The sequence below is a fragment of the Oncorhynchus masou genome, chromosome 29 (assembly GCF_036934945.1).
Source record: "Oncorhynchus masou masou isolate Uvic2021 chromosome 29, UVic_Omas_1.1, whole genome shotgun sequence".
Classification (NCBI taxonomy): Eukaryota; Metazoa; Chordata; class Actinopteri; order Salmoniformes; family Salmonidae; genus Oncorhynchus; species Oncorhynchus masou.
The window spans coordinates 79,707,381-79,731,646 of NC_088240.1; the positions used below are offsets into that span (position 1 = coordinate 79,707,381).

At 47.9% G+C, this 24,266-nt stretch overlaps 1 protein-coding gene across 1 annotated transcript in view; it reads left to right on the forward strand.

Moving 5' to 3' along the window:
• The window catches only part of LOC135520693 (integrin alpha-10-like), a 62,945-nt gene that overhangs the window by 14,190 nt on the left and 24,489 nt on the right, over positions 1 to 24,266 (forward strand). The window contains exons 2-8 of the mRNA XM_064946432.1: positions 1,288 to 1,399; positions 1,969 to 2,078; positions 2,221 to 2,309; positions 5,477 to 5,591; positions 5,840 to 5,967; positions 6,499 to 6,647; positions 22,322 to 22,472. Of these exons, the coding sequence (XP_064802504.1) occupies positions 1,288 to 1,399; positions 1,969 to 2,078; positions 2,221 to 2,309; positions 5,477 to 5,591; positions 5,840 to 5,967; positions 6,499 to 6,647; positions 22,322 to 22,472 (854 nt within the window). The remainder of the gene's footprint in view (positions 1 to 1,287; positions 1,400 to 1,968; positions 2,079 to 2,220; positions 2,310 to 5,476; positions 5,592 to 5,839; positions 5,968 to 6,498; positions 6,648 to 22,321; positions 22,473 to 24,266) is intronic.

Below are 24,266 nucleotides of genomic sequence, written 5' to 3' on the forward strand. Positions count from 1 at the left end.
GTGATGTCATTTACAAAATAGCCTCCAATACCCTACTCAACAAATTGGATGCAGTCTATCACAGTGCAATCCGTTTTGTCACCAAAGCCCCATATACCACCCATCATTGCGACCTGTATACTCTCGTTGGCTGGCCCTCGCTTCATACTCGTCGCCAAACCCACTGGCTCCATGTCATCTACAAGACCCTGCTTGGTAAAGTCCCCCCTTATCTCAGCTCGCTGGTCACCATAGCATCTCCCACCTGTAGCACACGCTCCAGCAGGTATATCTCTCTAGTCACCCACAAAACCAATTCTTTCTTTGGCCGCCTCTCCTTCCAGTTCTCTGCTGCCAATGACTGGAACGAACTACAAAAATCTCTGAAACTGGAAACACTTATCTCCCTCACTAGCTTTAAGCACCAACTGTCAGAGCAGCTCACAGATTACTGCACCTGTACATAGCCCACCTATAATTTAGCCCAAACAACTACCTCTTTCCCTACTGTATTTAATTTATTTATTTATTTTGCTCCTTTGCACCCCATTATTTTTATTTCTACTTTGCACATTCTTCCTTTGCAAATCTACCATTCCATTGTTTTACTTGCTATATTGTATTTACTTTGCCACCATGGCCTTTTTTTGCCTTTACCTCCCTTATCTCACCTCATTTGCTCACATTGTATATAGACTTGTTTATACTGTATTATTGACTCTATGTTTGTTTTACTCCATGTGTAACTCTGTATCGTTTTATGTGTCGAACTGCTTTGCTTTATCTTGGTCAGGTCGCAATTGTAAATGAGAACTTGTTCTCAACTTGCCTACCTGGTTAAATAAAGGTGAGCACCTCTCTCCTCTCAACCCCAGCCCCTCTCTCCTTTCAATCCCAGCCCCTCTATCCTCTCTCCTCACAACTCCAGTCCCTCTCTCCTCTCAACCCCCTCTCCTCTCAACCCCAGCCCCTCTCTCCCCACAACCCCAGCCCCTCTATCCTCTCTCCTCACAACTCCAGTCCCTCTCTCCTCTCAACCCCAGCCCCTCTCTTCTCTCTCCTCACAACTCCAGTCCCTCTCTCCTCACAACCCCCTCTCTCCTCACAACCCCCTCTCTCCTCACAACCCCCCTCTCTCCTCACAACCCCAGCCCCTCTCTCCTCACAACCCCAGCCCCTCTCTCCTCACAAACCCAGCCCCTCTCTCCTCACAACCCCAGCCCCTCTCTCCTCTCTCCTCACAACCCCAGCCCCTCTCTCCTCACAACCCCTTTCTATAACCTTCTCTCTGTTGTAATGTTCCCTCAGGGTTGTGTGAGTGTTTCAACATCGATGTTAAGCGGCCTCGTATCTACACTGGTCCAGAGGAGGCCCTATTTGGTTTCTCTGTGCTACAGCATGACAATGCGGGGGACAAATCGTGAGTACCAACGTCTGTATGTGTGTGTGTTTGTCAAAGGTCAAAAAGGGGGTGCTTATATTTGTCCTGTTTCACTGCTTGTACAAGTGGGTAACCTGTATGAGTGTACAGGTTATTAATGGCGACCCTGGAGCGAGTAGGGTTCACTGCCTTGCTCAATGGCAGGCTACCTGCCGCCCTCCAGGCTACCTGCTGCCCTCCAGGCTACCTGCCGTCCTCCAGGCTACCTGCTGCCCTCCAGGCTACCTGCCGTCCTCCAGGCTACCTGCCGCCCTCCAGGCTACCTGCCGTCCTCCAGGCTACCTGCTGCCCTCCAGGCTACCTGCCGTCCTCCAGGCTACCTGCCGCCCTCCAGGCTACCTGCCGTACTCCAGGCTACCTGCCGTCCTCCAGGCTACCTGCCGCCCTTCAGGCTACCTGCCACCCTCCAGGCTACCTGCCACCCGCCAGGCTACCTGCCGTCCTCCAGGCTACCTGCCGTCCTCCAGGCTATCAATTAGTGTATCTGTAGTAGGATGCATTGATAAAATCCTCTTACCTGATTGGCTGTGTGTGTGATTGTGATGCAGGATGCTGGTTGGTGCTCCTTGGGATGGACCTTCCAATACCAGGACAGGAGACGTGTACAAATGCATCGTGGGAGAGGAGAGGAGCTCCAACTGCACCAAAACCAACCTAGGTGAGAGACCACCACAGATCTAGGATCAGCTTACCCTCCGCTGATCCTAATCTTAACCATTAGGAGGAGAAACACTAAACTGACCATAGCTCAGCCTCTAGGTAATGTAATTAACCATCTCTCTCCTCCCTCTCTGTCTCAGGTGAGAGCACGTTACAGAATGTATCTAGAAACCTGAAGAACTCTCATCTAGGAATGACCCTCAGTCCAGACTCACCTGATGGATTCCTGGTACGTTCTCTATCCCATTGGCTGACAGGTTGACTGATTGATTGAGGAATTGATTGAGACAGTGGGCTAACATGGTCTTGAGTCTTGCAGACAACATGTGTTTGATCCTGGGTTACATATGGCTGTAGGAACTGAGTCAGTCCTGGAGGGATGTGGTGGGGGTGAGAGGAGGAGGTGGTGTGTTTGTTTGGTATGGACATTTCAATGAGTCAGCTGGGGTTGGCCATGTTTAGAAGGAATTAACATTCGATGCCATGTCTGTGTGTGTTCAGAATCCCCCCTCATTATGGTTACAGAGGAATTACTGGGTGGCTGTGCCAGCAAGCAGCCACTCCTGTGTGTGTGTGTGTCTGCCAGCAGTTTGCAGCTACTCTAGGTGCAAACACAGTTCACTAATGCCAGGGCCAGCGCACCCTGTTTTTGCGCGTGTGTGTATTTGAACCCCTGTGGTAGGGTCTAAAACAGGATCGGAATGCAGCTCCGGCCCTTTGTAATGACAGGCCTACCAAAAGCCATAGCAGCTCTCGCCCTCCTCTCCTTCTTTCTTTTCTCTCATCCCTCTCTCACCATCCCTCCCTCGGTCTCTCTCTGTCTCTGTGTCTGTACTGTAGCTGTGCTTGTGCCTTTGGTAATGACAGGGTCATGTTTTCTCTCTCATCCCTCCCTCCTTCACTCTTTTCATTTTTATTTTGTCTCCTAGTGTGTATGAATGTTGTTCCTTTTATCTTAGCTCTCCTCTCTCCCCACACTCCTCCTTTCCCTTCCTCTCTCTTTGGTTTTAAAGCCAAATAAATAGTATGCTTTGAAGACATCAATATTGTTATGTGACTGTTCTGCATCACCTCATTCACTACAATTGGGATTAAATGGCTTTATTGGCCTGTGGCGTTCCAGCTCTGGTAAAATACTCATGAAAACTGCCACTATGTCAACAGCTTCTTCACCCCATCCCTCGCTCTCTCTCTCTTCTCCCTCTCTTTCATTTCATATGTTCTCAAACCACAATTATATGCTTTTCCATGACATACCCCCCCTCGCTTATACCCAATTCTTCTCCTCATCTCTCTTTCATTCTCTCGCTCTCCCTCTCCCAACATCTCTCTCTATTTCTCTCTCTCAGTCTCCCTTCTCTCTCTCTCTCACTCTCTCTTTCTCTCTCAGGCCCCTGTCTCTCTCTCTCTCTGGTTCTCTGTCTTTCTCTCTCTTTCTTTTTCTCTCTCTCTCAGTTCCCCCCTCTCTCTCTTTCTTTCTCTCTCTTTCTCAGTCCCCCCCTCTCTCTCAGTCCCCCCTTTTGTCTCAGCCCCTCCTCAATTCAATTTCATTTCAAAGAGCTTTATTGGTATGGGAAACATATGTTTACATTGCCAAAGCAAGTGAAATATATAAAAAACAAAAGTGAAATAAACAATAAAAAATTACACTCACAAAAGTTCTAATGGCTATATACCGTGTTGTAGCGATGGGCAAATAGTTAAAGTACAAAAGGGAAAATAAATCAACTTAAATATGAGTTGTATTTACAATAGTGTTTGTTTTTCATTGGTAGCCATTTTCTTGTGGCAACAGGTCACACATATTTCTGCTGTGATGGCAGACTGTGGTATTTCACCCAATAGATATGGAAGTTTATCAAAATTGGAGTTGTTTTCAAATTCTTTGTGGGTCTCTGTAATATGAGTCAAATATGTCTCTCTATGGTCATACATTTGGCATGAGGTTTGGACGTGCAGCTCAGTTTCCACCTAATTTTGTGGGCAGTGAGCACATAGCCTGTCTTCTCTTGAGAGCCATGTCTTCCTACGTTGGCCTTTCTCAATAGCAAAGCTATGCTCACTGAGTCTGTACATAGTCAAAGCTTTCCTTAAGTTTGGGTCAGTCACATTGGTCAGTTATTCTGCCACTGGGTACTCTCTGTTTAGGGCCAAATAGCATTCTAGTTTGCTCTGTTTTTTTTGTTGATTCTTTCCAATGTATCAAGTAATTATCTTTTTGGTTTGGTTTGGTCTAATTGTGTTGCTGTCCTGGGGCTTTGTGGGGTATGTGTTTGTGAACAGAGCCCCAGGACCAGCTTGCTTAGGGGACTCTTCTCTAGGTACATCTCTCTGTAGGCGGTGGCTTTGTAATCAAAGGTTTGGGAATCACTTCCTTTTAGGTGGTTGTAGAATTTAACGGCTAATTTCTTGATTTTGAGAGTTATTGGGTATCGGCGTAATTTTTCCTTGATGGTCAGCATCCCGGAGTCGCCTCTTCACTGTTGACTTTGAGATGGGTGTTTTGCGGGTACTATTTAAGGAAGCTGCCAGTTGAGGTCTTGTGAGGCATCTGTTTCTCAAATTAGACAATCTAATGTACTTGGCCTCTTGCTCATTTGTGCACCGGGGCCTCCCACTCCTCTTTCTATTCTGGTTAGAGCCCGTTTGCGCTGTTCTGTGAAGGGAGTAGTAAACAGCATTGTACGAGATCTTCAGTTTCTTGGCAATTTATCACATGGAATAGCCATCATTTCTCAGAACAAGCATAGACTGACGAGTTTCAGAAGACAAGTCTTTGTTTCTGGCCATTTTGAGCCTGTAATCAAACCCACAAATGCTGAAGCTCCAGATACCCAACCAGTCTAAACAAGTCCAGTTTTATTGCTTCTTTTAACAGCACCCTTGTTGTTTGTGTACATGGATTTTATAATGTCGTATGTTTTTCCCCCAAAACAGCATTCCATCAATTCATATAGCAGACCCTCATGAAAAATTGCGTCAAAAGCTTTTTTGACATCAACAAAGCATGAGAAAACTTTGCCTTTGTTTGTTTGACATTTAGGGTGTGCAGGGTGAATACGTGGCCTGTCATATGGCACCCCCCCCTTCTCTCTCAGTCTCCCACCCTATTTCTCTATCTGGGTCTGCCTCCCCTTCACTCAGCCTGCTGGTGTTTATTGGTGTGTTCAGTAGCAGACCTGACCAACATCCCAGTGGAGAAGTCAACTCTGGTCTTGTCTTGTGCTTCTCACTCTCACCAATAAATCAGTGCTAGCTAGGACCATATGACACTTGTGTACATTATGTTACCTTAACAGGTTCACTTAAAGCTAAAATAATAATCACGTGTGTGTGTGTGTGTGTGTGTGTGTGTGTGTGTGTGTGTGTGTGTGTGTGTGTGTGTGTGTGTTCCAGGCGTGTGCGCCCCTGTGGTCTCAGGAGTGTGGTACCTCAGTCTTCAGTACGGGGATCTGTGTTTCTGTCAGCAACGACTTGGAACCTAGAGAGACCATCGCCCCTACAGCACAGAGTAACTGCACACACACACACACACACACACACACACACACACACACACACACACACACACACACACACACACACACACACACACACACACACACACACAAAGAGTGGGTTGCATTTATAAACCCGAGCACACACACACATCACAGCTGAATGGTAATGACTCAGTAGAGTTCATTTCATGGGGTTTTGGGGGTCCTTAGTACTCTCAGCGTTCCCTTTTGAATCCAATAATATGTATTTTCTGTCCAGGATGTGCAACATACATGGACATAGTGATCGTTCTGGATGGCTCCAATAGTATCTATCCCTGGTATGAAGTCCAGAACTTCCTCAGTAACATCCTCAGCAAGTTCCATATCAGCCCAGAACAGATGCAGGTAAAATTGTGTGTGTGTGTGTGTGTGTGTGTGTGTGTGTGTGTGTGTGTGTGTGTGTGTGTGTGTGTGTGTGTGTGTGTGTGTGTGTGTGTGTGTGTGTGTGTGTGTGTGTACATTTCTGTGATGAAATCCTCAATGGCACAAGAGCTGGGCTAAACAGAGGGGAGAGGAAACATGAGGGGAGACGAAACATGAGGGGAGAGGGAACATGAGGGGAGAGTAAACATGAGGGTAGAAGAAGTAGCAGTGGGGTAGAAGTTAGGGGAGGATGGGAGATGAGAAGGAAGGGGAGAAGAGAAGGGGAAGATTAGAGGAGAATGGGAATAAGGGGTTTGGAGGGCGTCAGTAGCAGAGGGGTAGAGGTTCAGGTTGAGGATTGGAGAGGGAGATGGGGACAAGTAGAGGACAGGGGGAACATGGGGTCATGTTCTATCTGTGGATATCCCACTGTATGCTCAACTACATTGGAAAGACAGCCAGACACAATTATGTGTTTTGTTTTGTTTCTACCATGACCATGTTTGTGTTCAGGTGGGGGTTTTGCAGTACGGTGAGGTTGCTGTCCATGAGTGGTCACTGAGAGACTACCAGACAACACAGGAGGTGGTTGAAGCGGCTAAGAACATCAGCCGACAGGAGGGGCGGGAGACACGCACAGCATACGCCATCCACATGGGCTGGTACGTCTGTCAATCAATCATAAGCCATTCTCATTGGCTGGTCAATGTCTCAATCATAACTCACTCTGCCCTTTAACAATGTCAAATATTTCCTTATTCTTTTCTTCTCTGCGGAACATGGAATCCAGCTGAGGCTGAGGGGTATAGAGGGGTCCTAGGTCAAAACATAACAAACAGCTGTCTAATATGGACACCTGATATCTCACACCATAAATGTTATCCTTTGAAAATTACATTCCTCCTTTATTAAACTCATACACATATAGTGTACCACACCCATACTACACACACACACCCGTACTCTACACGCCACGGCTTTCATTCTTACTCACACACACACGTACTCTACACGCCACGGCTTTCATTCTTACTCACACACACATGTACTCTACACACCACAGCTTTCATTCTCACTCACACACACCCGTACTCTAAACACCACGGCTTTCATTCTCACTCACACACACCCGTACTCTACACACCACGGCTTTCATTCTCACACACACACACCCGTACTCTACACACCACGGCTTTCATTCTCACACACACATGCACATACACAGACACACACACAGACACACACACACACACACACACACACACACACACACACACACACACACACACACACACACACACACACACACACACACACACACACACACACACACACACACACACACACACACACACACACACACACACACATAAGCAAGGCCGGTAATTGGAGAGTTCCTGTTTTCCAGCACATTTAAAGGTAAATGGTCAGGATGTGAGAAGGGCAGTTTAAAGAGAAGTCAATGGAAATTTTAAAAGCAGTATAAAATCAGTTTAAAATCAGTTTAAAGGCAGTTTAAAGGCGGTGACTGGAAATTGATCTAAGTAAAACAGACAGTTTTATTTTACTAATACTATTAACCAATGTTCCCTCCAATGTTTTTCATCACTGAGCAAATTTCAGGTCAGCTGAGCGCAAAGTTTAACGGGGAAATTCTGTGCAACTTCCGGCATGCGTTTACTGTGAACACTGAGGCTGTACCCGTTCTAAGTTTGTTTTAACAGTGGTCAAGTAGGCTACTGTGACTATTTGATCATAATGTAGGCCTATCAGAGTGGTCTACCATCAAAAACAATGGAGAAAATGCATCCCATAACATTTTAACATGGAAATTGCTGTTCTATCATTCAACTTACAGTAGCAGCCGATGTGTGGTGCTCAATGTAGGCCTACATTCTATGAGACTTTTGAAAAAACCTGCAGGGCTTGACATTAACCCGTTTATCCACTTGTCCTTCAGACAAGGTGACTGAAAATGTTGTTGTGTTGTTTGAAGCAAGAAACCACTTTACAAAATAAAATGTATTATTATTCCCACACCATTATTACAGAGAATCAGACAAATTATGCTTCCCTCTGCCTATTGGCTACTTAGCTTATTCAAGACTATTTAAAAATACAACACAGATTTTCAAAGTCTAGAAATGCACACGTTTTGTGCTCTTGTAGGAAGCAACCACTCCCCTATTGCTGACAACATATTCTATATAACTGAGCTAATAACTCACTAGCTAGCGAAGGATATGAACAAATGTAGAAATGTGCACACTTTGCTACGTGTAGCTCTCACTTTGATCTCAAAACAAGAACATCTACTGACGACTGCTCATGCTGTACAAACAGTCCAGTTCAAAGTGAATGGCACAGACCCATATATGGCAATGGTCTATTTGCATATAGGCCTACTGCAGCTCTGATTGGTTATAGCGCACCGGTCTGTGTAGAGTATGGGCCTGAGTCGTGCCTGTTAATGCAATAGAATCCTACTCCGATGCATTCTGAATACAACAACATCTCTTAGTTCATAGTTCGTTTTGTTTTGGTATGTTGTATTGAAAGTGGCTAATATTGTGTTGATTCGATCACAATTTCCACAGTAAAGGGAAACGTTGATAGTGTTAATTATTAACTAACGGAAAACTCTAGAAAGTTGATTGAAGTTCAATCTCATGCTTCTCAGCGTGCTCTGATATTTATTCTGCATGGTCCAGGGGGAGCTGCGCATGCGCACTGCACGCAGTTTAGAGGGGACATTGGTATTAACCCTTGTTTATGAGTGCTGGGTTGAAACGGTCATAGAACATGTCTGTCTGTCTGTGTCTGTCTGTCTGTCTGTCTCTTTGTCTGTCTGTCTGTGCTGTTTTGTTTCTTGGACTTCTTGTACGAATCAAACACACACAGATGAAAAGATACCAGAGCCGGCATTGGTAGGAAGACTAACGGGGTTGGCTGTTGCTGGGTCAGCAGAGCTGCAGGTGTGGCCACTGTAGTACAGCCTGGTTAGCTCCTACAGCCACTGCAGCTGTACAAACACACAGTCATGCACACACACACACACACACACTCTAGAGGAGTGTAAGAAGAGAAACATCACCAGTGTAACACACACACACAAACACACACACACACATACAAGACTCCCTAAATTGTATCAGCAGAGTAGCCTAGTGGTTAGAGTGTTGGACTAGTAACCGGAAGGTTGCAAGTTCAAACCCCCGAGCTGACAAGGTACAAATCTGTCGTTCTGCCCCTGAACAGGCAGTTAACCCACTGTTCCTAGGCCGTCATTGAAAATAAGAATTTGTTCTTAATTGACTTGCCTAGTTAAATAAAGGTAAAAAATCAATTGCGCTGGCAAAACCTTGGATCATTGTTATTCTAACTTCCGCAACGTATTTAAGGCCCTGCCCCGCCCTCCTTTCGGAAAAGCTGACCACGACTCCATTTTTGTTGATCCCTGCCTTCAGACAGAAACTAAAACAAGAAGCTCCCACGCTGAGGTCTGTCCAACGCTGGTCCGACCAATCTGATTCCACACTCCAAGACTGCTTACATCACGTGGACTGGGATATGTTTCATATTGCGTCAGACAACAACATTGACGAATACGCTGATTCGGTGTGCGAGTTCATTAGAACGTGCGTTGAAGATGTCGTTCCCATAGCAACGATTAAAACATTCCCAAACCGGAAACTGTGGATTGATGGCAGCATTCGCGTGAAACTGAAAGCGCGAACCACTGCTTTTAATCAGGGCAAGGTGACTGGAAACATGACCGAATACAAACAGTGCAGCTATTCCCTCCGCAAGGCAATCAAACAAGCTAAGCGTCAATATAGAGACAAAGTAGAATCTCAATTCAACGGCTCAGACACAAGAGGTATGTGGCAGGGTCTACAGTCAATCACGGATTACAAAAAGAAAACCAGCCCAGCTCCCAGGCAGACGAAATAACTTTTTTGCCCGCTTTGAGGACAACACAGTGCCACTGACACGGCCTGCAACGAAAACATGCGGACTCTCCTTCACTGCAGCCGAGGTGAGTAAAACATTTAAACGTGTTAACCCTCACAAGGCTGCAGGCCCAGACGGCATCCCCAGCCACGCCCTCAGAGCATGCGCAGACCAGCTGGCTGGTGTGTTTACGAACATATTCAATCAATCCCTATCCCAGTCTGCTGTTCCCACATGCTTCAAGAGGGCCACCATTGTTCCTGTTCCCAAGAAAGCTAAGATAACCGAGCTAAACGACTACCGCCCCGTAGCACTCACTTCCGTCATCATGAAGTGCTTTGAGAGACTAGTCAAGGACCATATCACCTCCACCCTACCTGACACCCTAGACCCACTCCAATTTGCTTACCGCCCAAATAGGTCCACAGACGATGCACTCTCAACCACACTGCACACTGCCCTAAACCATCTGGACAAGAGGAATACCTATGTGAGAATGCTGTTCATCGACTACAGCTCGGCATTTAACACCATAGTACCCTCCAAGCTCGTCATCAAGCTCGAGACCCTGGGTCTCGACCCCGCCCTGTGCAACTGGGTACTGGACTTCCTGACGGGCCGCCCCCAGGTGGTGAGGGTAGGCAACAACATCTCCACCCCGCTGATCCTCAACAATGGGGCCCCACAAGGGTGCGTTCTGAGCCCACTCCTGTACTCCCTGTTCACCCACGACAGCGTGACCACCCAAGCCTCCAACTCAATCATCAAGTTTGCGGACGACACAACAGTGGTAGGCTTGATTACCAACAACGACGAGACGGCCTACAGGGAGGAGGTGAGGGCCCTCGGAGTGTGGTGTCAGGAAAATAACCTCACACTCAACGTCAACAAAACTAAGGAGATGATTGTGGACTTCAGGAAACAGCAGAGGGAACACCCCCTTATCCACATCGATGGAACAGTAGTGGAGAGGGTAGTAAAGGTTTAAGTTCCTCGGCATACACATCACAGACAAACTGAATTGGTCCACCCACACAGACAGCATCGTGAAGAAGGCGCAGCAGCGCCTCTTCAACCTCAGGAGGCTGAAGAAATTCGGCTTGTCACCAAAAGCACTCACAAACTTCTACAGATGCACAATCGAGAGCATCCTGGCGGGCTGTATCACCGCCTGGTACGGCAACTGCTCCGCCCACAACCGTAAGGCTCTCCAGAGGGTAGTGAGGTCTGCACAACGCATCACCGGGGGCAAACTACCTGCCCTCCAGGACACCTACACCACCCGATGTTACAGGAAGGCCATAAAGATCATCAAGGACATCTACCACCCGAGCCACTGCCTGTTCACCCCGCTACCATCCAGAAGGCGAGGTCAGTACAGGTGCATCAAAGCTGGGACCGAGAGACTGAAAAACAGCTTCTATCTCAAGGCCATCAGACTGTTAAACAGCCACCACTAACATTGAGTGGCTGCTGCCAACACACTGACTCAACTCCAGCCACTTTAATAATGGGAATTGATGGGAAATTATGTATAATATATCACTAGCCACTTTAAACAATGCTACCTAATATAATGTTTACATACCCGACATTATTCATCTCATATGTATACGTATATACTGTACTCTATATCATCTACTGCATCTTTATGTAATACATGTATCACTAGCCACTTTAACTATGCCACTTTGTTTACATACTCATCTTATATGTATATACTGTACTCGATACCATCTACTGTATCTTGCCAATGCTGCTCTGTACCATCACACATTCATATATCTTTATGTACATATTCTTTATCCCCTTACACTTGTGTGTATAAGACAGTAGTTTTGGAATTGTTAGTTAGATTACTTGTTGGTGTTACGATAAACTAGGAGTGGTGGGTGGAATCAGGCGCAGAGAGCAGGGTTCAGTTGTTTTGTCAATTTATTTCACCGGCGCAACAAAAACGGTCACGCCAACACACAGGGCGTGTACAAGTTCTCAGTCCAAACAACAGGACAAAATAGTCCGGAGAATAAAGACACAAACAAAAATAACACCATCCAAACAGAGTAACAAGAAACAAGCCCGCACAAATACCCAGCAGGCCTAGTGCCCTTAAATAGCCTACAAACAAACCCTAACACAAAACAGGTGTACCCAATTAACCAATAACCAAAACAAACGGAAAGGGAATCGATGGCAGCTAATAGGCCGGCGACGACGACCACCGAGCACCGCCCGAAGAGGAAGAGGCACCATCTTCGGCGAGGTTCGTGACAGTTGGTTATTACTGCATTGTCGGAACTAGAAGCACAAGCATTTCGCTACACTCGCATTAACATCTGCTAACCATGTGTATGTGACAAATAAAATTTGATTTGATTTGACACACACACACATACACAGGAAGCAGTATAAGACACATAGAGGCAAAATGAGTGATATAGGAGAGTAAAGCAGTCTATTAAAAGGGTATCAGCTACTGCCTCTCACTGTGTCATACACATTTTACCATGTGACACACACACACGCACACATATGCTGTGTCATGACCACACACACACACACACACACACGTTGTGTCATGACCACACTCCTGACTATAAAAGTGTAACTTCAACCAGACCTCCCAATTAACACCACTCTTTCATCTAGCTCCTCCCCCTCCTTTCTCTTCCCTTCATCTCTTTCTCTCATTCTCTCCTTCCACAGTCTGTTCTCACATATGTCCCTCTCTTTCTCTCATTTCTCCCCCTCTTTCACTTTCTCTTTACCCCAGTTTTATCCCCCTGTATTTCACACAGTCTCTCAGCCACATCAGAGCTGGGCTCTTACCCACCTCTTTTTACTAGTGGATTTCACACTATTCTTTTATTTATGACTTTCTCCGTGTCTCTTTCTTGCTGTATGTCCATAGGCCCTGGTCTCTCTGCTCTCTTTAATTGGTCAAGTGGCAGCACAGTAATTGCTGGTTTATTCCTGCTTTATGTGTGTTGGTAATAAACTGTTTTTCAAAGTGTTTTCTCTCTTGCTCCACTAGTGTTCTAGAATGTTTATCTTCAGTCATCTCTCCTCTTCACAACCTCTCCTTATGTTACTTTTCCTTCCCTCTCTTTTTCCTTTCTTCTACTACATCTTCCTTCCCTCCATCTATCCTCTTGTGCTTTCTCCTCTATCCCCTCACCTCTCTCTCTCTCCTCCCTCTCATCTCCTCTCTCTCATCTCCCTCTCTCCTCCCTCTCTTTTCATCTCTCTCTCTCCTCCCTCTCTTCTCATCTCTCTCTTCTCCCTGTCTCTCCTCCCTCTTATCTCCTCGCTCTCATCTCCTCTCCTCTCTTTCTTCTCCTCTCTCTCTTCCCTCTCTTCTCATCTCTCTCTCCTCCCTCTCATCTCCTCTCTCTCCTCCCTCTCATCTCCTCTCTCTCTCTCCTCCCTCTCTTCTCATCTCTCTCTTCTCCCTCTCTTCTCATATCTCTCTCTTCTCCCTCTCTTCTCACCTCTCTCTCCTCCCTCTTTTCTCACCTCTCTCTCCTCCCTCTTATCTCCTCTCTCTCTCCTCCCTCTTATCTCCTCTCTCTCTCCTCCCTCTCATCTCCTCTCCCTCTCCTCTCTCTCTCTCCTCACTCTCTTCTCATCTCTCTCTTCTCCCACTCTTCTCACCTCTCATCTCCTCTCTCTCCCTCTCCTCTCCTCTCTCTCTCCTCCCTCTCTTCTCATCTCTCTCTCATCCCTCTCTTCTCCTCTCTCTCCTCCCTCTCTTCTCCTCTCTCCTCCCTCACTTCTCCTCTCTCTCCCTCTCCTCTCTCTCTCCTCCCTCTCTTCTCATCTCTCTCTCATCCCTCTCTTCTCCTCTCTCTCCTCCCTCTCTTCTCCTCTCTCCTCCCTCACTTCTCCTCTCTCATCTCCACCCTTTCTCTCTCAATCTCCTCTCTCTCTCCTCCCTCTCTCCTCTTGTCTCTGGCTGGCTGTATAATTAGCAGGCTGTGCAGGGAAACGGTTGTTTTTAACCAGACCGTTTCTTGCGGGTTCACCACATACTTTATATTTAGCTTGGTCCAGAGTTACGCCTGAAAATGACTGAGTTCACTAACACTGGCTGCACTAGGCATTGTGTGTGTGTGTGTAAGTGCTAGCAGACTCTACCCACTAAGTGTCCAGTGGTCAAAACAGGTCACCACCAGACAAACAGGGTGTGGTTATATGATTGTGTGCATGTGTGTCCTTGTAGGTGTACAAGCGTGTGTGTGTGTGTGTGTGTGTGTGTTCGTGTGTTGTCACTGCACAACCTTTGTGTTTCGGATAGGTTGTGTGTCATGGTAACACCAGTGATGTGGTAGAGCTGTACTTTAAAAGGAAATTACCAGCTGTATTTAATGACTAGACTGACTGACTGACTGACTGACTGTCTGATTGACTGACTGTCGGACTGCCTGTCTGTCGGACTACCTGTCTGACTGATTGTCAGACTGCCTATCTGACTGTCGGACTGGCTGTCTGACTGTTTGACTGCCTGTCTGTCGGACTGCCTGTCTGTCTAACTGCCTGTCGTACTGACTGTCGGACTACCTTCTGACTGATTGTCGGACTGCCTATCTGACTGACTGTCGGACTGACTGTCTGACTGTTTGACTGCCTGTCTGACTGTTTGACTGCCTGTCTGTCTAACTCATATATGGTCAAGTCTGGCCTGATTACGCCTATGGTTATTTGTCATTTTAGGGGGATTTTTCAAGGTCTGTGTCACTATCCGTATCGCACCCAATCTGTTTCATAAACAGTTGTTGGAAGCGATCACACACACGTCTTTGTCACTCTCCCTCTCACACCCAATTTCTGTTTTTCTCAACTGTGTTATTTAACTCTGAGGATCACTCTACATGATATATTATCTTCTTCTAGCAGCTGTTTATTTTAGATGTAGGGAAACTCTGTGTATACTAACTCTACCCTAATCTTACCTCTCTCTCTTTCTCTCCTCTATCCTCTCCCTCCCTCTATTTCTCTCCTTATTCCTCTCCCTCACTCTCTTTCTCTCCTCTATCCTCTCCCTCCATCTCTTTCTCTCCTCTATCCTCCCTCTCCCTTTCTCTTTTTCTTCTCTACCCTCTCCCTCCCTCTCTTTCTCTCCTCTATCCTCTCCCTCCCTCTCTTTCTCTCTATCCTCTCCCTCCCTCTCTTTCTCTCCTCTATCCTCTCCCTCCCTCTCTTTCTCTCCTCTATCCTCCCTCTCCCTTTCTCTTCTCTACCCTCTCCCTCCCTCTCTTTCTCTCCTCTATCATCTCCCTCCCTCTCTTTCTCTCCTCTATCCTCTCCCTCCCTCTCTTTCTCTCCTCTATCCTCCCTCTCCCTTTCTCTTCTCTACCTTTGTCTTCCTTTTGTACCCACATTCCTTTGCTCCTCTCTTTCTCTGTTCTGTCTTTCCTGCTCACTCACTTGTTCTCTCATCTCTCATCTTATCACGTTTCAAGGTATGACCCATGTGCAGACAGTGTTGAAAAATAAAAGTTATTCTTTCAACAGGGGCAGGCAAACGACAGGTCAAGGCAGGCAAAAGACAGGTCAAGGCAGGCAAACAACAGGTCAAGGCAGGCAAACGACAGGTCAAGGCAGGCAAACGACAGGTCAAGGCAGGCAAACAACAGGTCAAGGCAGGCAAACGACAGGTCAAGGCAGGCAAACGACAGGTCAAGGCAGGCAAACGACAGGTCAAGGCAGGCAAACGACAGGTCAAGGCAGGCAAACGACAGGTCAAGGCAGGCAAACGACAGGTCAAGGCAGGCAAACGACAGGTCAAGGCAGGCAAACGACAGGTCAAGGCAGGCAAATGACAGGTCAAGGCAGGCAAACGACAGGTCAAGGCAGGTCAAGGCAGGCAAACGGCAGGTCAAGGCAGGCAGGGCTCAATAATCCAGAGAGGGTGTAAGGCAGCAGAACAGCAGGCTCGGGGTCAGGTCAGGCAGAGGTCGGTAATCCAGAGAAGGTGTAAGGCAGCAGAACAGCAGGCTCGGGGTCAGGTCAGGCAGAGGTCGGTAATCCAGAGGAGGTGTAAGGCAGCAGAACAGCAGGCTCGGGGTCAGTTCAGGCAGAGGTCGGTAATCCAGAGAAGGTGTAAGGCAGCAGAACATCAGGCTCGGGGTCAGGTCAGGCAGAGGTCGGTAATCCAGAGGAGGTGTAAGGCAGCAGAACAGCAGGCTCGGGGGCAGGTCAGGCAGAGGTCGGTACTCCAGAGGAGGTGTAAGGCAGCAGAACAGCAGGCTCGGGGTCAGGTCAGGCAGAGGTCGGTAATCCAGAGGAGGTGTAAGGCAGCAGAACAGCAGGGTCGGGGTCAGGTCAGACAGAGGTCGGTAATCCAGAGAAGGTGTAAGGCAGCAGAACATCAGGCTCGGGGTCAGGTCAGGCAGAGGTCGGTAATCCAGAGTAGAGGTAAAGGTACAGGACGGCATGCAGGCTCGGGGTCAGGTCAGGCAGAGGTCGGTAATCCAGAGGAGGTGTAAGGCAGCAGAACAGCAGGCTCGGGGTCAGGTCAGGCAGAGGTCAGTAATCCAGAGTAGAGGTAAAGGTACAGGACGGCATGCAGGCTCGGGGTCAGGTCAGGCAGAGGTCAGTAATCCAGAGTAGAGGTAAAGGTACAGGAAGGCAGGCAGGGTCAGGGTCAGGTCAGGCAGAGGTCGGTAATCCAGAGTAGAGGTAAAGGTACAGGACGGCAGGCAGGCTCAGGGTCAGGTCAGGCAGAGGTCGGTAATCCAGAGTAGAGGTAAAGGTACAGGACGGTAGGCAGGCTCAGGGTCAGGTCAGGCAGAGGTCCGTAATCCAGAGTAGAGGTAAAGGTACAGGAAGGCAGGCAGGCTCGGGGTCAGGTCAGGCAGAGGTCGGTAATCCAGAGTAGAGGTAAAGGTACAGGACGGCAGGCAGGCTCGGGGTCAGGTCAGGCAGAGGTCGGTAATCCAGAGTTGAGGTAAAGGTACAGGACGGTAGGCAGGCTCAGGGTCAGGTCAGGCAGAGGTCGGTAATCCAGAGTAGAGGTAAAGGTACAGGACGGCATGCAGGCTCGGGGTCAGGTCAGGCAGAGGTCAGTAATCCAGAGTAGAGGTAAAAGTACAGGACGGCAGGCAGGCTCAGGGTCAGGTCAGGCAGAGGTCGGTAATCCAGAGTAGAGGTAAACGTACAGAACGGCATGCAGGCTCGGGGTCAGGTCAGGCAGAGGTCGGTAATCCAGAGTAGTGGTAAAGGTACAGGACGGTAGGCGGGCTCAGGGTCAGGTCAGGCAGAGGTCGGTAATCCAGAAGAGGTGTAAGGCAGCAGAACAGCAGGCTCGTGGTCAGGTCAGGCAGAGGTCGGTAATCCAGAGTAGAGGTAAAGGCACAGGACGGTAGGCGGGCTCAGCGTCAGGTCAGGCAGAGGGCAGTAATCCAGAGTAGAGGTAAAGGTACAGGACGGTAGGCAGGCTCAGGGTCAGGTCAGGCAGAGGTCGGTAATCCAGAGTAGAGGTAAAGGTACAGGACGGCAGGCAGGCTCAGGGTCAGGTCAGCCAGAGGGCAGTAATCCAGAGTAGAAGTAAAGGTACAGGACGGCAGGCAGGCTCAGGGTCAGGTCAGGCAAGAAAGGTCGAAACCAGGAAACTAGAAAACAGGGACTATAGCAAAGACAGGAGCAAAGGACAATGCTGGTAGGTTTAAACAGACAAAATGAACTGGCACAGACAGACAGAAAACACAGGTATAAGTACCCAGGGGATAATGAGAAAGATGGGTGACATCTGGAGGAGGTGGAGACAAGCACAAGGACAGGTGAAACAGATCAGGGCGTGACACATCTCTCTTTTTCTCTTTCTCTGTTCTGTCTTTCCTGCTCATTCACTTGTTCTCTCATCTCTCTCTTTCTTTTCCCTCTCTTCTCCTTCTCCCATCTTTCTTTCCCCTCTCTCTTTCTTCCTCCTTTCTCCCGCTCTCTCTGTAGTAGTCGAGGTCTGTGAAGCACTTTACATTGTGTGGACAATGAGTCAAATCAACATCTATTTGTCATGTGCGCCGAATACAACAGGTGTAAATCTTACAGTGAAATGCTTACTTACAGGCTCTAACCAACAGTGTAATTTTTAAGGAAAAAATAGGTATTAGGTAAACAATAGACAAGTAAAGAAATACAAAATAAAACAGTAAAATGACAGTGAAAATAATAGTAGCGAGGTTGTATACAGGACAGGTGGTACCAGTACAGAATCAATGTCTGGGGGCACCAGTTAGTCAGGCTAATTGAGATAATATGTATGTGAATGTATAGTTAAAGTGACTATGCATAGATAATAAACAGAGAGTAGTAGCAGCGTGGGGGGACAATGCAAATATTCCGGGTAGCCATTTGATTACCTGTTCAGGAGTCTTATGGGGGTAAAAGCTGTTGAGAAGTCTTTTGGTCCTAGACTTGGTGCTCCAGTACCACTTGCCATGTGGTAGTAGAGAGAACAGTCTGTGACTGGGGTGGCTGGGGTCTTTGACAATTTTTAGGACCTTCCTTTGACATCGACTGGTATATAGAGTGGGGAGAACAAGTATTTGATACACTGAAGATTTTGCAGGTTTTCCTACTTACAAAGTATGTAGAGGTCTGTACTTTTTATCATAGGTACACTTCAAAACAAAAATCCAGAAAATTACATTGCATGTTTTTTAAGTAATTAATTTGCATTTTATTGCATGACATAATTATTTGATCACCTACCAACCAGTAAGAATTCCGGCTCTCACAGACCTGTTAGTTTTTCTTTAAGAAGCCCCCTGTTCTCCACTCATTACCTGTATTAACTGCACCTGTTTGAACTCGTTACCTGTATAAAAGACACCTGTCCACACACTCAATCAAACAGACTCCAACCTCTCCACAATGGCCAAGACCAGAGAGCTGTGTAAGGACATCAGGGATACAATTGTAGACTTGCACAAGGCTGGGATGGGCTACAGGACAATAGGCAAGTAGCTTGGTGAGAAGGCAACAACAAAATGGAAGAAGTTCAAGATGACGGTCAATCACCCTCTGTCTGGGGCTCCATGCAAGATCTCACCTCGTGGGGCATCAATGATCATGAGGAAGGTGAGGGATCAGCCCAGAACTACACGGCAGGACCTGGTCAATGACCTGAAGAGAGCTGGGACCACAGTCTCAAAGAAAACCATTAGTAACACACTACGCCGTCGTGGATTAAAATCCTGCAGCGCACGCAAGGTCACCCTCCTCAAGCCAGCGCATGTCCAGGCCCGTCTGAAGTTTGCCGATTACCATCTGGATGATCCAGAGGAGGAATGGGAGAAGGTCATGTGGTCTGATGATACAAAAAAAAGAGCCTTTTGGTCTAAACTCCACTCGCCGTGTTTGGAGGAAGAAGAAGGATGAGTACAACCCCAAGAACACCATCCAAACCGTGAAGCATGGAGGTGGAAACATCATTCTTTGGGGATGCTTTTGTGCAAAGGGGACAGGACGACTGCACCGTATTGAGGGGAAGATGTTATGGGGCCATGTATCGCAAGATCTTGGCCAACAACCTCCTTCCCTCAGTAAGAGCATTGATGGGTCGTGGCTGGGTCTTCCAGCATGACAACGACCCGAAACACACAGCCAGGGCAACTAAGGAGTGTCTCCGTAAGAAGCATCTCAAGGTCCTGTAGTGGCCTAGCCAGTCTCCAGACCTGAACCCAATAGAAAATCTTTGGAGGGAGCTGAAAGTCCGTATTGCCCAGCGACAGCCCCGAAACCTGAAGGATCTGGAAAAGGTCTGTATGGAGGAGTGAGCCAAAATCCCTGCTGCTGTGTGTGCAACCTGGTCAAGAACTACAGGAAACGTATGATCTCTGTAATTGCAAACAAAGGTTTCTGTACCAAATATTAAGTTCTGCTTTTCTGATGTATCAAATACTTATGTCATGCAATAAAATGCAAATTCATTACTTAAAAATCATACAATGTGATTTTCTGGATTTTTGTTTTAGATTCCAACTCTCACAGTTGAAGTGTACCTATGATAAAAAATGACAGCCCTCTAAAAGCTTTGTAAGTAGGAAAACCTGCAAAATCGGGAAGTGTATCGAATACTTGTTATCCCCACTGTAGGTCCTGGATGGCCGGAAGCTTGGCCCCAATGATGTACTGGACCATACGCACTACCCTCTGTACACTACCCTCTGTACACTACCCTCTGTACACTACCCTCTGTACACTACCCTCTGTACACCACCCTCTGTACACCACCCTCTTGAAGCTCTCAACCTGCTCCACTTTCTTATCCTTATATTTTTTAAACTGCATTGTTGGTTTTGGGCTCGTAAATAAGCATTTTACTGTAAGGTCTACACCTGTTGTATTTGGCGCATGTGACTAATAAAATTTGATTTGATTTTGATTTACAGCCCCGTCGATGAGAATGAGGCGTGCTTGTCCTGCTTTTCCTGTAGTCCACAATCATCTCCTTTGTCTTGATTACGTTGAGGGATAGGTTGTTATTCTGGCACCACCCGGCTAGGTCTCTGACCTCCTCCCTATAGGCTGTCTCGTCATTGTCGGTGATCAGGTCTACCACTGTTGTGTCGTCTGCAAACTTAATGATGGTGTTGGAGTTGTGCCTGGCCATGCAGACGTGGGTGAACAGGGAGTATAGGAGGGGACTGAGCACGCACCCCTGATGGGCGCCAGTGTTGCTACCTACCCTCACCACCTGGGGGCAGCCCGTCAGGAAGTCCAGGATCCAGTTGTAGAGGGAGGTGTTTAGTCCCAGGGTCCTTAGCTTAGTGATGAGCTTTCAGGGCACAATGGTTTTGAACACTGAGCTGTAGTCAATTAATAGTATTCTCACGGAGGTGTTCCTTTTGTCCAGGTGGGAAAGGGCAGTGTGGAGTGCAATTGAGATTGCATCATCTGTGGGTCTGTTTGAGCGGTATGCAAATTGGAGTGGGTCTAGGGTTTCTGGGTTAATGTGAGCCATTACCAGCCTTTCAAAGCACTTCATGGCTACAGACGTGAGTGCTACGGGTCTGTAGTCATTTAGGCAGGTCGCCTTAGTGCTCTTGGGCACAGGGACTATGATGGTCTGCTTGAAACATGTTGGTATTACAGACTCAATCAGGGACCTGTTGAAAATGTCAGTGAGACACCTACCAGTTGGTCAGCACATGCCTGGAGCACACTTCCTGGTAATCCGTCTGGCCCAGTGGCCTTGTGAATGTTGACCTGTTTAAAGGTCTTACTCACGTTGGCTACGGAGAGCGTGATCACACAGTCGCCCGGAACAGCTGATGCTCTCATGCATGCGTCAGTGTTGCTTGCCTCGAAGCGAGCATAGAAGTGATTTAGCTCGTCTGGTAGGCTCGTGTCACTGGGCAGCTCTCGGCTGTGCTTCCCTTTGTAGTCTGTAATAGTTTGCAGGCCCTGCCACATCCGACGAGCGTTGGAGCCAGTGTAGTATGATTCAATCTTAGTCCTGTATTGGCACTTTGCTTGTTTGATGGTTCGTCTGAGGGTATAGCAGGATTTCTTATAAGCTTCCGGGTTAGAGTCCCGCACCTTGAAAGCGGAAGCTCTAACCTTTCGCTCAGTGCGAATGTTGCCTGTAATCCATGGCTTCTGGTTGGGGTATGTATGTACAGTCACTGTGGGGACGATGTCCTCAATGGACTTATTGATAAAGCCAGTGACTGATGTGGCGTTACTCCTCAAGGCCATTGGAATAATCCCAGAACATATTCCAGTCTGTGCTAGCAAAACTGTCCTGTAGTTCAGCATCTGCTTCATCTGACCACTTTTTTATAGACTGAGTCACTGGTGCTTCCTACTTTCATTTTAACTTGTAAGCAGGAATCAGGAGGATAGAATTATGGTCAGATTTATCAAATGGAGGGCGAGGGAGAGCTTTGTACTTGTCTCTGTTTGTGGAGTAAAGGTGATCTAGATTTTTCCCCCTCTGGTTGCGCATTTAACATGCTGATAGAAATGAGGTAAAACTGATTTAAGTTTCCCTGCATTAAAGTCCCAGGCCACTAGGAGCGCTGCCTCTGGGTGAGCGGTTTCCTGTTTGCTTATTTCCTTATACAGCTGACTGAGTGAGGTCTTCGTGCCAGCATCTGTCTGTGGTGGTAAATAAACAGCCACGAAAAAAATGAAAACTCTCTTGGCAAATAGTGTGGTCTACAGCTTGTCATGAGATACTCTACTTCAGGCCATGATGTTTCAGATCCAACTCTAGAACAATATTTGTGTTTTATTGTGGTTTGGTTCAGGGCAACGGAAAGAGAATGTACATGTAAGCAGTTTGGGTCTTGAACCAGTATGTGCTGTTTTAACATGCTGACAACAGCACTGTGATATTTACCTAATAAAGTTCTTTATATCGGTCTTTGTCCAGTACGGAGGCATTCAGCCCTGAGCGGGGGGCGAGGGAGGGGGCCACCAAGGTCATGATCGTGGTGACGGACGGAGAGTCACATGATGGGGAGGAGCTACCGGACGCTCTGGAGGAGTGTGAGAAGAGAAACATCACCAGATATGCCATCGCTGTGAGTACATACACACACAAACATACGCGCGCGCGCACACACACACACAGACACACATACGCACACACAGAGATGCATGCACGCACCCACACACACACTGTTCCATAGAGCACATGAATGCAGCATGCCTGCTACACCACAAACTCGCTAACCAATATGGCAGACAGTCTCACCAACCAACCCCACTCCTGAAATAGCTGTATTGAAACAGCTTTTCCACCATACCACCTCACATACCCTGCATAACGTGAGAGCTAGCCATCCTGCCCATTCAGCCTCAAACTGGCCTGAAATAATGCCTGTGGTCTTTAAAATAGCCCCAGCAAATCACTAACTGAACCCCTCTGGCTCCTTAAAATAACCCAGTGGGTAACAACAGCTATGTCTTCCTGCCCCACCCCACCCCCTAACACACACACACACACAGACACACACATGCACACACACCATCAGTGTCTCGAGTGATGTGGTTTTGGTGGTGTGGTGGAACAGACTCCAGTGGCTGAGTAGTCGGAGACTCTTCCCCAGCCCACAATATAAACACTGGGACCTGCAGAGCCACTGTCACCAGAGGAACCACAATATAAACACTGGGACCTGCAGGGCCACTGTCACCAGAGGAACCACAATATAAACACTGGGACCTGCAGGGCCACTGTCACCAGAGGAACCACAATATAAACACTGGGACCTGCAGGGCCACTGTCACCAGAGGAACCACAATATAAACACTGGGACCTGCAGGGCCACTGTCACCAGAGGAACCACAATATAAACACTGGGACCTGCAGGGCCACTGTCACCAGAGGAACCACAATATAAACACTGGGACCTGCAGAGCCACTGTCACCAGAGGAACCACAATATAAACACTGGGACCTGCAGAGCCACTGTCAGAGGGAGGGGGGGACTGAGAGAGAGAGAGACGGGGGGACTGAGAGAGAAAGACAGGGGGACTGAGAGAGAGAGATGGGGGGGACAGAGAGAGAGAGAGACAGGGGACTGAGAGAGAGAGAGAGACGGGGGGGACTGAGAGAGAGAGAGAGAGACGGGTGGACTGAGAGAGAGAGAGAGACGGGTGGACTGAGAGAGAGAAAGAGACGGGGGACTGAGAGAGAGAGAGAGAGACGGGGGGACAGAGAGAGAGAGACGGGACTGAGAGAGAGAGAGAGAGAGAGTCGGGGGGGACTGAGAGAGAGAGAGAGAGAGACGGGTGGACTGAGAGAGAGAGAGAGAGAGAGAGACGGGTGGACTGAGAGAGAGAAAGAGACGGGGGACTGAGAGAGAGAGAGAGACGGGGGGACTGAGAGAGAGAGAGAGAGAGACGGGTGGACTGAGAGAGAGAGAGAGAGAGACGGGAGAACTGAGAGAGAGAGAGACGGGGGGACTGAGAGAGAGAGAGAGAGAGACGGGGGGACTGAGAGAGAGAGAGAGAGAGACGGGTGGACAGAGAGAGAGAGAGAGAGACGGGGGGACAGAGAGAGAGAGACGGGGGGACTGAGAGAGAGAGAGAGAGAGAGAGAGAGAGAGAGAGAGTCGGGTGGACTGAGAGAGAGAGAGAGAGAGACGGGGGGACTGAGAGAGAGAGAGAGAGAGAGAGAGAGACGGGGGGACTGAGAGTGAGAGAGAGACGGGGGGACAGAGAGAGAGAGAGAGGTGGGTGGACTGAGAGAGAGAGAGAGAGAGAGAGAGAGAGGGGGGGGAGGGTGGACTGAGAGAGAGACGGGGGGACTGAGAGAGAGATGGACGGGTGGACTGAGAGAGAGAGAGAGAGACGGGGGGACTGAGAGAGAG